The 15,656-nt window shown below is 39.9% G+C and overlaps 1 protein-coding gene across 1 annotated transcript in view; it reads right to left on the bottom strand.

Annotated features, from left to right (window-relative positions):
- ZNF704 (zinc finger protein 704) overlaps window positions 1-15,656 on the bottom strand; it is a 276,320-nt gene that overhangs the window by 13,002 nt on the left and 247,662 nt on the right. Inside the window, exons 7-8 of the mRNA XM_007520149.3 lie at window positions 12,672-12,776; window positions 1,147-1,244 (exon numbers count right to left, since the gene is read on the bottom strand). Of these exons, the coding sequence (XP_007520211.2) occupies window positions 1,147-1,244; window positions 12,672-12,776 (203 nt within the window). The remainder of the gene's footprint in view (window positions 1-1,146; window positions 1,245-12,671; window positions 12,777-15,656) is intronic.

The raw sequence follows: 15,656 nt of genomic DNA, 5'->3' as shown, positions 1-15,656 counted from the left end.
AAGTCAATGGGTCTTCTTGGGAGGACTTAACACCCCTTGAAATAGTAAGAAAAAAAGGCTAGAGAACTCAGGAAGCTCTCTTGAGACTCAGAAGAGCATGTGATGAGTATTTTCACAGCCATTACACTTAGCTACTATGACTTGCTATATAACTCTCTTTTGTGTGTTAGTGTCTCATAGATGGGCCCCACACATTGAGGTCTTGTATGCTGAGCTCTGTAACTCTAAGCTGTACCCCCATGTTACTTATAACTCTTAAGTTTCTATCTGTCCTTTTGGGCCTCTTCATAAGATAAAATTAAAGATATAAATATAAGAAACTCTAGTAGAAGCCAGGACTGAGCAGTGTTCTGGTAGAAAGAATGAGAGAGGGAGAGAAGAGAGAGAGGAAGGGAGGCAGAGAGGGAGGGAAGGAACATTAGTAGGGAACATTACTCTCTCAAGTTTTTATTTATTTTTTTGCTACCAGGGGGTAATACTGAGGTTCCATGCTATATAATTCCAACACTGCTAGTGGAATCTTTTTTTTTTTGAGATAGAGGGTAAGAGATAGAGAAGGAGAGAGACATACACACAAAGAGGAGGAGTGACACTGCAGCACTGCTCCACTGCTCACGAGGCTTCACCTGTGCAGGTGCTACTATGTGGTGACTCAGGGTTCAAAACCTGGATTCTCATATATGGTAAAGCATGAGCTCTGTCATCTCTTGACCCCCTCCCTCAAGTTTTCAAATGGATATTTTCAGGTCCTCTCTTGCTTGTCATCTTCCTACTATTTGTGTTAAGGGATATGCAGAGGGGGTGCTCCTTGATCTATATTTTAATACTGTATCTTACAGTTCATTTACACAGAGACTAATGGAGCATGGCTTTAAGCAGACTCAGTCATCGTCATCACTTATTTTGTAAGAAACTGTACTATGGACCGTTACTTTCCCCAACCCCAACTCTAGCCCCAACCCCAACCATATGTTTCCATTAATCACTAACAGGTAGGAGAAAAACCATAGGAAGGAAAGGAAGCTGCTCTGTTCATTTGGGGGAGATGTCAAAGAGAATGACATTTCTGTTTTCTCTTCTCCTCACTGCTCTGTTATTTTCCAGTTAGTTCCCCTGAGAAGAGGTGTGTGGCATTTCAAATCTTACCTTAGGCTGACAGTTCCTCTGGGTGGGGAGGACAAGACAGTGTGGGTATGATGCCTCTGCTCTCCTATGGCCACTGGATGATTATGTGTTGGTGACACCTGGCAAGCACACAGAAAGCAAAGTTGTTAGGGCAGGTTTATTTAGTTACCATGCTTTATTGAGCCTGTGCCCCTCGTGCAGTCGTAACTTTGCTATTAGAATACGGCGATGAAGTGCTTCTCTCATAGAGTACCTGTTAAAATGAGTGGGTGATGCTCAGGGAAGAATTTGAATGCATCCACTAATATTGGGTTGTCAGAAAAATCCTGACATATTTTAAATATATTTTTCTTTGCCAAAATGCATCATGACTTTTCCAACAACCCAAAAAGTGGACCCTGCAGCAATGATCATTTAAAGTCTTTCCATGCCTTTATGATAATGCAGCCCAAAGTTACAGAACTTTTATTTACATAATACTTAAACCTTTTTTATAGCCCAGTTTTCATTGTATATATATTTTCATTTTCATTTATAGACCAGCTTTTTCAGACAGGAAGAGACTGAGAAACAAGGGACAGAGGAAAAGAAACCATAGCACTTAAACTTCTTCCCCAGTGTGCTAGGGGTCGAACTTGGGGAGTAGTGCACCGGTCAAAACAAGTACCCTCTGGGTAAGATATATCCCTGCTCTAGGCTTCACAGTCTCCATTCTAAAGAAGACAAATCTCTAGAGAGGTTAAGCAGGTTATCTAAATTTGGATAGCTAGTCAGTGGCAATGACAAGAGGTGGACCTTGGTCTTCAGTTTGTCCTTTTAGATTACCCACAGCCACTAACTAAATGAGTTCCTACATGAGACACCTACACAGAGCACTCTGGGACCCAAACAGGAATAAATGCAAGAATCAAATGAAGACCAGCTGTCACCCTTATAATAATGAGCACTTAACGTCTGTCAGGTTGCTACCACAGCTTGAATTTTTCCAGTGACCCATGAGGTCAGTACTGTCATAGTTCCCTTTTTATAAATGAAGAAAGCAAGGCAATGAGAGTTTAAATAACTTGTTTAAGGTCCTGCTACTTGAAACAGTTAGGTGGGGCTGCACTGCCGCTGTTCTGATGCCAGAACCCATGTTTAACTTCCTCACACCTGCACCTTTTAATGGTAATAACAGGAAGGCCTCTTGTTTGCCATTCCTTTTGGATTTTTCATTTAGTCTCTGTGCATCATCTGCTTAATTATTTAAATATCTATCTAGCTCCTGGGATTCCCAAAGGATGAAAAAACTTTCGTAAAAGAAAAGAAAGAAAGAAATATATATATAAAAAAAAATTAAAAAAAAAAAAAACAACAAAGGTAACAAAAAGGGAAAATAAATATATATAAAAATTTAAAAAAAAGAAAAGAAATGTTGTTTTAAGTAAATATGGAATATTGTCTATATATACACAGAAGATAAGTCATTTAATGAATTTAAAAGCTCTTCTATAAGCCAACATGGCCTTAAAATTGCTATTTCTGTCAAGATTGGGTCATGGGAGTGAAGGCATACTTACAGAAACATTTTTCTTTAGAATAGCTATTTGTACTTTCTACTTTTTTCTTCAATGTCAGATATGCACGTTAGTATTATTTACTCAGGCGTTAAATAAAAAAAACCAAGCATACAAATAAAAACATGACATTTTAAACCGTTGTTGTCATCAGTCCCAGTTATTATATGCTGCTGGCTCTTACTTTTTGCTAAAGTTGGGTGGAGTGAGAGTCAGCAGTGGTATCACACAGAATCCTTTAAAAAATTAAAGCTTTGTGGTTTGGTGTATGCATTTTACCTAAGGCTTTAAGAAGAACTTTTATTTATTTCATTTTAATGAGAGAGAAATACTGAGAGAAAGACCAGAGAAGTACTTAACTCTGGCTTATGGGGGAGCTAGGGATTGAACCTGGGAGCCTCAGGCATGAAAGTCTTTTGCATAGCCATTAAGCTGTCTTCCTAGCCCCTCAGTGTGTACATTTTATATGAGTGGATATGTAGAGCATCCCAGGAGCAGAGTCCACCTCCTTCCTTTCCCCCACAGGATGCATAATAGCAAATTAAGCGTGAATACGTAAGGTGTTCATAGCCACCACAGATGACGTGGAATATGCTCATATTATCCATTTTAAATTAGCAGGAAAATAAATGCAATTAAAAATTATTCTAAAATGTGTGGAATTCCAAGAATATTGCTTTATTTAGTCAGAGGATTAGAAAAACTCAGCTAGAATACTGACTGCTGACAGTTGATTACTTGCATCAGCTGGGCAAAATATTCAAGGTTCTGAGCTGTGCAAAATTTCCATATTCCTTCCTGAGGGACTAAATGAAATGACAGGATCTTCTTCCTTCAATGAATAGTTAGTAAGTGACCTATTATGCACCAGTCACTGTTCTAGACTGTGCGAATACAGCAGTGAAGAAAATAAAGTATGTATTTTCATGGGGGGGAGAATAAATAGAAAACATAAGATCCAAATGATTTTACTGGAAGAGTAAATGTCAGAGGAAAGCAGACTAAGTTAACCCACAAAGCATGATGGTAAGAGAGAACATCTGATACTCTCTTCTCTGATCCAGCTTTCTAATCCTTTTTCCAACTATGACACCATCCCCAGACAATAACCTGGGTCCACCTGCATATTAGCTGTCAGACTCAGGCAAAAACTAGTAAAGTCATGGGCCCTCTGGAATATACCTAAAATAGACCTATTAGCTTTTTCCAAAGTGGAGACCCCAAATCTTCATCTGCAAAATTCTTGCCTTTAGGCTTATGATTAGTCAACAATTTGTTCTGCATTATATCTTAACTCTTTTTCAACCACCAGGTTCCTGATGATACCATGATGCCAACCCAACTTCCTTGGGCAGAGGACCCCACCATGTGTCTTGGAGCCTGGCCTCCCCAGATCCCTGCCCCACTAGGGAAAGAGAGAGACAGGCTGGGAGTATGCCAGACCTGCCAACACCCATGTTCAGCAGGGAAGCAATTACAGAAGCCAGACCTTCCATCTTCTGCACCTCACAATGATCCTGGGTCCATACTCCCAGAGGGATAAAGAATAGGAAAGCTATAAAGGGAGGGGACTGGAAATGGAGCTGTGGAATGTGTAGAATTGTACCCCTCTTATCCTATAGTCTTATCGATATTTCCATTTTATAAATAAAAATAAAAAAGGAGAGAGAGAGAGAGAGAGAGAGAACATCTGTTTGTTTAGGGTAGCTGAGGAGGTGAGCTTTTCTTTATAGGACACTCCAAAGAAATGGAGAGAAGTGACAAGTATAGTGCACCAGTGGGGCCACTCTGTGATGAAGGAGGTGGTTGATTCAGGCCATTTCCTAAAGCAGCATAATTTGAAAAGAATTCTATTTACAACAGAAAGCCAGGGGAGAGATTTGAAAAATGAGATATCTGAGCAATGCTTTTTAAAAATAAACCTTCTGCATCCCATAATGTCCCTTGGTTCATACTCCCAGAGGGATAAAGAATAGGAAAGCTATTGGGGAGGGGATGGGATAGAGTTCTGGTGGTGGGAACTGTGTGGAGTTGTACCCCTCTTATCCTATGGTTTTTGTCAGTGTTTCCTTTTTATAAATAAAAATTGAAAAAAATAATGTGTGATTCCTTGGTGAATGGATGAAAGTCTGGAGAAGAGTCCTTTAGAGTATTCTAAGATTCCATGGGAGATTATACTGCTTGTTTAGTTTGGGTTGTGGCAGTGGTGGGGAGACAGAGCTGAATTCGTGTCCTCTAAAAGCACAATGAATCCACTATTCCCAGTTTTCATGTTAATATTTTATTATTCATTTTTATTTTACTGAACAAAGAGAAATTGAAAGAGCAGTGGGTGAGGATAGAGAGGGAGACAGAGAAATATCTGTAGCATGACTTTACCACTCGCGAAATGTCCCCCTTACACATGGATACCAGGGACTTGAACCCAAGTCCTTGTACATGGTAATGTGAGTGTTCAACCAGGTGCACCACTGTCTGGGTCTAAAATGCAGACAAATCTTTATTTTTTAATTTTTACTTTTAATATATATTTATTTATTATTGGATAGAGACAGAGCTAAATTGAGAGCGAGCGGCGGGGGAAGACAGAGAGGGAAAGAGACACCTGAAGACCTGCTTCACCACTAGTGATGCTTTTCCTCTGCAGGTGGGGACCAGGGGCTTGAACCTGGGCCCTTGTGCACCATAATGTGTGTGCTTAACCAGATGCGCCACCACCTGGCCCCTCAGACAAATCTTTAAATGAACCAGAAATGAATTAAGAGAAGTTCAGGATATATCTCAGGTTCTGATCTCAGCAGTGGGAGGGATGAACAATGTGCCGCTTACTGAGATGGGAAAATCAGGAAAGAAGATTTGGGGGATAACTGAGAACCAGGTTTTGGGTTTTGGAAAACTCCAAGTACAGAGTTTAAGGAGTGGGACTTCTTAGACACCTCCCCTCTATAATCTTTATTCCTGTTCATGGCTCTCTAAACCTGGAGTTCAGGGCAAGTGCGTTAAGTACATAGTTTTGTCCAGTAACAGGCAATGCCCTCATCCATAACAGATATGGACTTCTTTAGACTACAACACAGCAGAAGCCAGGATCAATAGAACCTAACTGAATGTTTTCCCGGAGACTTTTAAGAGCAAGATAATCATGTTTTAACTTCTTATTCTACTTGGGGTGAGTCATAATCTCTTTTAATCCTCACAAAATTCTGCAGAATAAGTAATGTTATCTGTATCTTGTAGATAAGATAGTTTAGGCTCTGAGCAGGGATGTAGCATGTACAACACGCTAGAATGTTTAGCAAGAGAGCACTTAGGAGCTAGTGGTAATTGTAATTCACTGAGATAATAGCTATAAAAACTAAACACCCCTAATATCTGATTCTATCTTTGGAACCCTAGGACAAAACGACATTGCTTCCATGTTACAGAGGAAGAAAGGAAGAAGTTAAGTAAATGATTGAGGTCCCACAGTTTGTTAGCAGTGGACTTGGGATTTGAATATATATATATACATATATTATGGTTTTGGAACTTGGTTTTTTAAAAATATTTTTATTTTATTATTGGATATAGACAGAATTTGAGAAGGGTGGGGGAGATAGAGAGGGAGAGAGACAGAGAAACACCTACCGCACTGCTTTACCACTCATGAAGCTTCTTCCCTACAAGTGGTGACCAGGGAGGGGCTTGAACCTGAGTCCTTACGCTTAACCAGGTGTGTAACTGCCTGGGCTTTGGAATCTGATTCTTATTGCAAAACCCTTCTATTTCTATTCTTCCCAGAGTAGAAATAATTGAAGAAAATAATGTGTGCCCTAAAACAAGGCTTTATAAAGGATTGCTTTGGCTACTTCTCCTAGAGGTTTCTACATTTTAATCCTTATATATTTTGCAACTTAATCACTTTTAAGTTCTATTTGGTGGTATGGTTTATAAAGTATATATTTGGAGAAGGCTATCTGATAATTTATAAATAGACAAAAATAACAGAGCTCTATGCCTGCGATTTGCCTACTGACGAGGTGTGATTTCAGAAGCATTTAAAGAATTCTATGCAGCAGTCTTCAAAAATCATGACCAATTTCTCTCCAATATTGACTACATTGGTATATTATGTGGTTCAATTCCAAAAAGAAAGAGTTCGCTTTCTCTGATCCCGTCTTATAGTAATAAGGCACTTCAAAGGGAGTAATCAGAATATCTAACTGCTCTATAATCTGGAAAGGTAGCTCACTGGGAAGGGAGTGCTTTGCCAGGCACAAGACCCAGGTTTGAGACCTTGCACCAAATGGTGTCATGGTCCCTGGAGCATGTTTGGGCACTATGATATATCTCTCTTTCTGTGTCTTTCTCACTATCTGAAAAAGTTAACCCAATGTAATAAATTCACATATGTGTGAGGCCTCAGTCACGCACTCTTGAACACACAAATGCTCTATAATGTTAGTCATGTTCAAAATACTGTACTGGACAATACAGCTTTACAAGTAGTATCAGGACGTAGAGGGTATTGCCTAAGAAGGATTCTGTGGGGCTGGTGAGATAGTACGATGGTTATGCAAATGGGTTTCTTGCCTGAAGTTCCAAAGTCACAGGCTCAATCTCCAGCACCACCATAAACCCAGAGTTGAGCAGTGCTCTGATAAAAAAAAAAAGGGGTGGTGGTGGTGGTGGATTTTATGAGTGGACAGAGGGGTGCTATGTCTGTGGGGTTTTAAGTGCCAGTCATATTTGCATCTGAGCCTCATGCCAGTAATATAGATGCTATGTTCTTCTGTTAATACATCATATGACATTTTCTTCTGTGTGATTTCCTGTATCTAAAAATGGGAAAAGCAAAAACAAACCACAACTCTTGCTAGGTTTTAACTTCTTATCTGAATCCTCTCTCAAGGTACTTTTGAAAACAAACAAACAAACAAAAAAACATCCACTCAATAGTCTACGAATTAAATAATTTTGGGGCCGGGAGTCCCTTCCACCTTGCCTGAAACCTCCTGGATCAGGTCTTTGATTTGCTTGTTGCTTTGCTCCTATTTACTTGTGGAGGCTGGTTATGGATTGTATGTTTGTGGGATAACCCCTGCCCCCAAATTTATATGTTGTAGTCTGAATCCTTGGTGTGGCTGTATTTGGAGACGGGATCTTTGAAGGAGCAAATTAAGATTATGAGATTCTAAGGGCAGAATTTTGATCCAATAAAATTTTTTGCCAAGAGCTCACTCTCCTTCCACTCCATTACAGCCCTAAGCAGAAAAGTCCATGTGTCAACACAGTGAATTAATATAAGCCAGGGAGAAGGCCCCTCACCAGTAACTGCTGGCATTTCTATCTGGGTCATCCAGCCTTCAGAACTGTGTAAAAATATATCCTGGTAGTTTAAGCCATCCAATTTATGCTGGGAAATTGTGCAGATGCAGTCACATCTGCCATGTTGTCCCCTCAGACTATTGCTAGTTCCCGCGAGAGTTGGGACATTCTCGGAGTGCCTGTTCCGCCATGTTGTGCCCTCAGGGCATTGTCTATTCCCCCGCAATAGTTGCAGTGCTATGGTTACTCCTCCCCCTTCCCATTCTCATGAGAGTTATTATCCTACCCTGGAGTGCTGTGGTTACTCCTCCCCCTTCCCATTCTCACGAGAGCTACTCCCATAAAATCCCTTCTTCTTCCTCACCTCTCTCTCTTGCCGGCCCTTCACTTCAGTGTATAGCTGCAGGAAAGGTTGCTGCGTGAGACGGCCATTTTTGCTACCTCCATGTGGCCCAACCTGCTTCTCTCTCACCCAACTCTGAGGTGCCAGTGCAAATAAAGATTTGTGTTCCCTCTTCGCTCCGGATCTCCTCTCTCTCTTCTCCACTGCGCGGCTCAACAAGTTTATGACAGCTGAAATGGTAATCTGTAGAGACTAATATAAGAGCCAAGGGCTTCCAGCTTTCTGTCATGATAAGACTGACAAAGGAATGGTGATAATTGTATGAAAAGGTGGGTCATTTGGGAAAAAGAAGTCAGTCAAAGAATGCTATAATTAATGTGAGTTTTCTCCCCACCCTCATACCCATGGCTTTCAGCTAAAACAGCTCAAACTTCCAATTGTATTTGCAAATATGTAAAGTCGCCTTCCCAGCTATGCAGCTCTGGGAAGAGTTCTTACCCAGGGAGCTTGTTAAAGTCTGGTGTTCAGGAAATTTAGTATAGGCAAATGAATAAATAAAATCCTACAAACTGTGGGATTTCTCAGGAGGAGATTATTTCCACTCTCTAGGAAATGTACAAAAGCATTTCCTCTTCAACACCCTTCTCAGAGGTACGGGAGAAAAGCAAACCTTAAGTGGGGTTGACAACTTCAGGGCATTTGGTTGGAATATAAAGAGAAGCATGTCCTTTAAAAACATTTTTTATAAAATGGAATCAACTTAATGGTGCTCTTTTCTTCAGTTTAGATAAATTGAAGTCATCATTATATTCATTGTAATTTAGAACTTTTATGGATTCTGTCTGTAGAGCCCATTACACTAATTTAGAAGATGAGGCATTTATTTATTTATATTTTATTGTTTACCTTTTATTTTCTGGTTCGTGGTGGCATTGAGGGTTAAACCTGAGACCTCTGAGCCCGAGGTATGAAAATATTTTGCATAACCATTATGCTGTCTACCCAGTCCAGCCCTTTGATGTTAAGCTCAACCTGGCTCCTTGTCTTAAAGGACAGGTCTAGCACAGCTGGAAAATTCATGGATAGTCCTAGGAAGGAATCCATTCAGTGGACATGTAGTAGTGCTGTTTCTAGGGTTTTGAAAGCCATTCTCCAATAAAAGGTAATGAATGACAAACACTCACTTAAAATACACACACACACACACACACACACACACACACACACACACACAGAGAGAGACAGAGATTTCATTAGTAGGCATTCTTAGTTTTTAGAATTCTGGAGTAAAGTCAAAAGGAAAAAAAAAATTGAAAATAGCAACCCCCCTTATGTTTATTTTTATTTATTTATTTTTTTAAAATTTATTTTCCCTTTTCTTGCCCGTGTTGACTTGTTATTGTTGTTGTAGTTATTATTGTTATTGTTGATGTTGTTTGTTGTTGGATAGGACAGAGAGAAATGGAGAGAGGAGGGGAAGACAGAGGGGGGAGAGAAAGACAGACACCTGCAGACCTGCTTCACCGCCTGTGAAGTGACTCCCCTGCAGGTGGGGAGCCTGGGGCTCAAACCAGGATCCTTATGCTGGTCCTTGTGCTTTGTACCATGTGCGCTTAACCAGCTGTGCTACCCTCCCTTATGTTTATTTTTTAATAGAATGGTAAGCTTGATGGCTAAAATAATCAAAATACTGCCTAGACTAGAACACACAACTAGAAATCTTGGGAATTCTCAGTGAAGGAGTAAATTTGAAGATCACATAGGGTTTTGATAGAATATTTATTTAACCTAGACACAATATATTTTCTGTTAAAACTTTAGTCTGGAATGTTCCAGGTAACCAGTAGATAGTGAGTGAGAAATCCAGGGCGCTGAGATGTGGGTCGAGCTAGTCACAAAGCTCCTAATACAGGAGAGGCTTTTCCCCCCCTCCCCACAAGGCTTTGCTGGTGCTTTGTACCTACATGAGTCTACTGTTCTTAGTGGACTCTTTCTAAAAATCCCCTCATATGAAGGATGAAAGGCAGGAAAGTAGAGAGCAGGAGGAGGAGAAGCACCATAGCACTACTCCACCACTAGTGAAGCTTCCCTTTTTCAGGGTGCCTCCATGTGGCAGCTGGGGGCTTATACCCAAGTTCTCACACATGGTGACGTGTGCACTCTATTGGGTGAGTCATCTCTTGGCCTCAACATGGAAGAGTTTAAAAATGTTCACTATAGAAATATACAGAAGACATCTATAGTATCTGTATTTAGAAATTAGTTGAGGTTTCTCAGGTGTGCTATTGGCAGTCATTCTGGGTCTTTTTCTTTCACTACAAACAAACAGACAACAACAACAAATACCCAGTAGAAAGTATTCTTTTTTTTATTATTATTATTTTTTGCCTCCAGGGTTATCACTGGGGCTCAGTGCCAGCACCATGAATCCACTGCTCCTGAAGGCCATTGTTTTTTCGATTTTATTGGATAGGATGGAGAGAAATTGCGAGAGGGAAGACAGAGGGGGAGAGAAAGAAAAGACACCTGCAGACCTGCTTCACCATTTGTGAAGCGACCCCCCTGCAGGTGGGGAACAGGAAGCTGGAACCGGGATCCTTGCATGGGTCCTTGCACTTTGTACTGGGTGCGTGCTTAGCCTGGTGTGCCACTACCTGGCCCAGAAAACATTCTTTATCACCCCTGAGTACCTACGTTTGAGCCACTACCCATTGGAACGCCTTATAAAGGGGAAGTTTCATGAGCACTGTTGCAGTGCTGTGGTATTTCTCCTCTTCATCTCTCACTCTCTAAAACAAGGTCGGGGAGAAATCCACCCCTGGGCAGGGCCAAAGCCACAGTAAAAAACATAGACTGCAAAAATTAAAAAAATTACCAAAAGGATAGTTTATCTTTGACACAAACCTCAATAGATTGTGTGTGTGTTTTCCTAGAAGTAAAACAATACGTCTATTTCCAAGCTGCTGTCTTCTAACGTCTACAAACAAGGTCATTCACTGCACAACCTTCAGTTACTGCTAGTCAGTCTAAAGGGCAAGCTTTTTTTAAAAAATTACTTCAGATCCATGGTATTGTTAAAAAATTAAATTCCAGGAATATTTTCTGGAAACCACAAATTCCCAAATTGCTGCCAGCAGGATGCCTTTTATTGTGGGCTGGCCCTCCAGAAAATTTAATAAATATTCATTGAGAGAGTACAGCATAATTGCTTGAGCCATTTTTCATTTTTATCAGCTCCACTGGAGGCCTTAGTCTTTGCTCAAAATCTCTGAGAGTTGCCAATGGTTGACAATAAGAAGCTTTTGTGGGATCCTTGGGGAGAGGGTTGAAGAGGAGAAAATAAGGTTCATATATATTATCATAAGCCACTTTGTGAACCTTATCAGGAGTTCTAAATCACTGTGAGCAGCGACAGTGTATAAGTCTATGCATATCCTATAATAAGCTATAAAAGACCCAATGTATTTTAAAATGGATGGCTGGAAATCAAGTTGACCCTTGGTGACTTATTAGACAGCAATCACTTAATATCTCAGGGTCTTACATCCAACTAAGTCTGCTTGTATATTTCTCTACTCACTTATTTTCAAATTACCTATCAGTAAGCATTTTCCTGACTTTCAGAGAAAAACAGTGATTTCAATTTTTTAAAAAATATTTATTTATTCCCTTTCATTGCCCTTGTTGTTTTATTATTGTAATTATTGTTGTTGTTATTGATGTCGTTGTTGTTGGATAGGACAGAGAGAAATGGAGAGAGGAAGGGAAGACGAAGAGGGGGAGAGAAAGACACCTGCAGACCTGCTTTATCGCCTGTGAAGCGACTCCCCTGCAGGTGGGTATCTGGGGGCTTGAGCCAGGATCCTTGTGCCAGTCCTTGTGCTTTGTGCCACCTGCACTTAACCCGCTGTGCTATTGCCTGACTCCTGTCAACCTTCAGAATGACATATCTGCAAAGAATCATTCCAAATTCATTATTTTTTTTAGTCTTTCATAATGTCAAAGTCATTTATATACAGGTTTTTCTTTTATGTACAAAGTCTGAATTCAGCTAATTTTATAAAGTATTTTGGAAGCATGCAAATATACCACTAATATAAGAATTTTTGATATATTTCCAACATTTTTTTTTAAATCTACAGCTAAAGCTCTCCTCTAATTTTATAAAATACCAGTGATATCTTTCATATACAAGTTGTGCTGTCTTGACCTGTCACTTAAGAAATAAGAGTATTTCTGGCCTCCTATGACTGTGTTCCTTTTTTCATGTTTCTACAACTTGTCTAAATTTACTTTTGTTTTGGCCAGGCTGACTTCTGGCATTTTATTTTTCTACTTACTGGAATGCCTGTGAAGGTAACTGGAGGAGATTGCCAAGAAATGCTGAAGCTGCTGCCATTGGGGGTGAACTTGGCAGATCCTGGAATGGTCATGGGGGGCGTGGCCTGTTAAATAGAAAACAGGAAGTTGTTGTGACAGAGTATTTTCCCGTAGTGTCTTAAATTGTTATTGCCAAAGCAGGGTCTCAGAATTACCTCAGCTGTACTACTACTATCCTGAGCCACCTATGAGCAGATTAAATACAGTCAAAGGGAGAAGTTAAAAATAAATCATTTTCTATGCAATCTTTCTAAGGAATAAAATATTTGACTATCAGTTAGTGAACATATACCTACTTAGGATTCTTTTGATATGAGATACTAATTCTCACAATTAAATGGGGGAGATACACTATTTTTACATCGATTGTAGATGAATAAATTTGTGTGGAATTTTGGGAAGGTATACTATGTCAAAAATTCTCAATAGTTTGTTTATTAGTTATTTAACTTCTAGGAATTTATTCTAAGGAAATGGATATACAGTAGGTATGTTCACTGTAGAACTATATAGTAAAAAGCCAGAAATAAAAGCCTAAAAGATTGTGAATGGGAGAGCTCTGAATCCCAGCATGACATGCCAGAGTGATCTCTCTCTCTCCATATATATATATATTAACCAGAGTACTGCTTTGCTTTGGCTTATGGTGGTGTGGACTGAACTTGGGACTTCAGCCTCAGGTTTTGCATAACCATTATGCTATCTACCTTGATATATATATATATAAACTTGAAACACAATGTTCAGTCATAGGAAAATGGGTAAATAAATTTCGGTATATATATATCCATTAGAAATGATATTGTAGGGACCAGGCCCAGCTGATGGCACACCTGGTTGATCACATGGATTATAGTGCACAAGGACCCAGTTTAAGCCCCTGGTCCCCACCTGCAGGGGCAAAATTTCATGAGTGGTAAAAAAAAAAAAGGGCTGCAGGTGTCCCTCTATCTCTAGCTCTCTCAATTTCTGTCTATCCAATAAAAATAAATAAAAGAAAAAAAAACAAAAAAAAAAGAAAGAAATGATATTGTGGAAGAACTGTAATTAGCATGGGAAGTGTTTGGGTATATTCAGTAGAAAAAATAAACCAGAGCATTGTAAAACAGCATTACAATGTTTTCCTTAAAAATATGAAGAAACTGGGGTTCAGGTGGTAGTGCAACAGGTTAAGCGCACGTGGCGCAAAGCGTAAGGACCAGCGTAAGGATCCTGGTTTGAGCCCCCAGCTCCCCACCTGCAGGGGATCCACTTCACAGGCGGTGAAGCAGGTCTGCAGGTGTCTGTTTTTCTCTCCCCCTCTGTCTTCCCCTCCTCTCTCCATTTCTCTGTCCTATACAACAACAGCGACCTCAATGACAACAACAATAGTAACTACACCAACAATAAAAAACAAGGTCAACAAAAGGGAAAATTAAAAAAATATATGAAGAAACAAAACTCAACAACAAGAAAACAAATGACCCCATCCAAAAATGGGGAGAGGACATGGACAGAATATTCACCACAGAAGAGATCCAAAAGGCTGAGAAACACATGAAAAAATGCTCCAAGTCTTTGATTGTCAGAGAAATGCAAATAAAGACAACAATGAGATACCACTCCACTCCTGTGAGAATGTCATACATCAGGAAAGGTAACAACAACAAATGATGGAGAGGGTGTAGGGTCAAAGGAACCCTCCTGCATTGCTGGTGGGAATGTAAATTAGTCCAACCTCTGTGGAGAACAGTCTGGAGAACTCTCAGAGGGCTAGAAATGGACCTACCGTGTGATCCTGCAATTCCTCTCCTGGAGATATATCCTAAGGAACCCAACATATCCATCCAAAATATCTGTGTACACATATGTTCTTGGCAGCACAATTTGTAACAGCCAAAACCTGGAAGCAACCCAGGTGTCCAACAACAGATGAGTGGCTGAGCAAGTTGTTTAAATATTTTTTAATGTCCTGTTTGTTGTTCTTGTTTTCTTATTGTTGTTGTAGTGATTATTGTTGATGTCCTCATTGTTGGCTAGGACAGAGAGAAACGTAGAGGAGGGGAAGACAGAGAGGGGAGAGAAGACAGACACCTGCAGACCTGCTTTACCGACTGTGAAGTGACTCCCCTGCAGGTGGAGAGCGGGGGCTCGAACCGGGATCCTTATGTGAGTCCTTGCACTTTAGGCCGTGTGTGCTTAACCCGCTGCGCTACCACCCAACTCCCAAGTTGTGGTATATATACACAATGGAATACTACTCAGTTATTAAAAATGGTGACTTCACTGTTTTCAGCCCAATTTGGATGGAGCTTGAAGAAATCATGTTAAATGAAATAAGTCAGAAACAGAAGGATGAATATGGGATGATTTCACTCTCAGGCAGAAGTTGAAAAACAAGATCAGAAGAGAAAACACAAGTAGAACCTGAACTGGAGTTGGTGTATTATACCAAAGTAAAAGACTCTGGGGTGGGTGGGAGGGAGAGAACAGGTCCAAAAAGGATGACTGAAGACCTAGTGGGGGTGTATTGTTATGTGGAAAACAGGGAAATGTTATGCATGTACAAAGCATTGTATTTACTGTTGAATATAAAACATTAATCCCCCAATAAAGAAAAAAATATGAAGAAACATACACATAAAATCAAATATCAAAGGACATAAAGTATTAATCCAAGATTTCTCTGGATTTAAAATGAGTCTTCTTCATGTTTTAGTGTGTTCTTTGGTTAGCTTAAGCAGAATTCCTTCAATACTATGAATATACAATTTTGTAGGAGCCTTCTTTTTTTTTCTTTATTGGGGGAGTAATGTTTTACAGTCGACGGTAAATACGATAGTTTGTACATGCATAAAATCTCTCAGTTTTCCACAGAACAATACAACCCCCACTAGGGGTAGGAGCCTTCTTAATCACTGAGCTAACTTATATAGGTGAGCAAAGTCATTTAAGTTGCTCAAGTC

Source organism: Erinaceus europaeus, chromosome 1 (genome assembly GCF_950295315.1).
Source record: "Erinaceus europaeus chromosome 1, mEriEur2.1, whole genome shotgun sequence".
Lineage (NCBI taxonomy): Eukaryota > Metazoa > Chordata > Mammalia > Eulipotyphla > Erinaceidae > Erinaceus > Erinaceus europaeus.
Note: the sequence above shows the minus strand (reverse complement) of the source record. Positions and strands in the feature narration are given on the sequence as shown.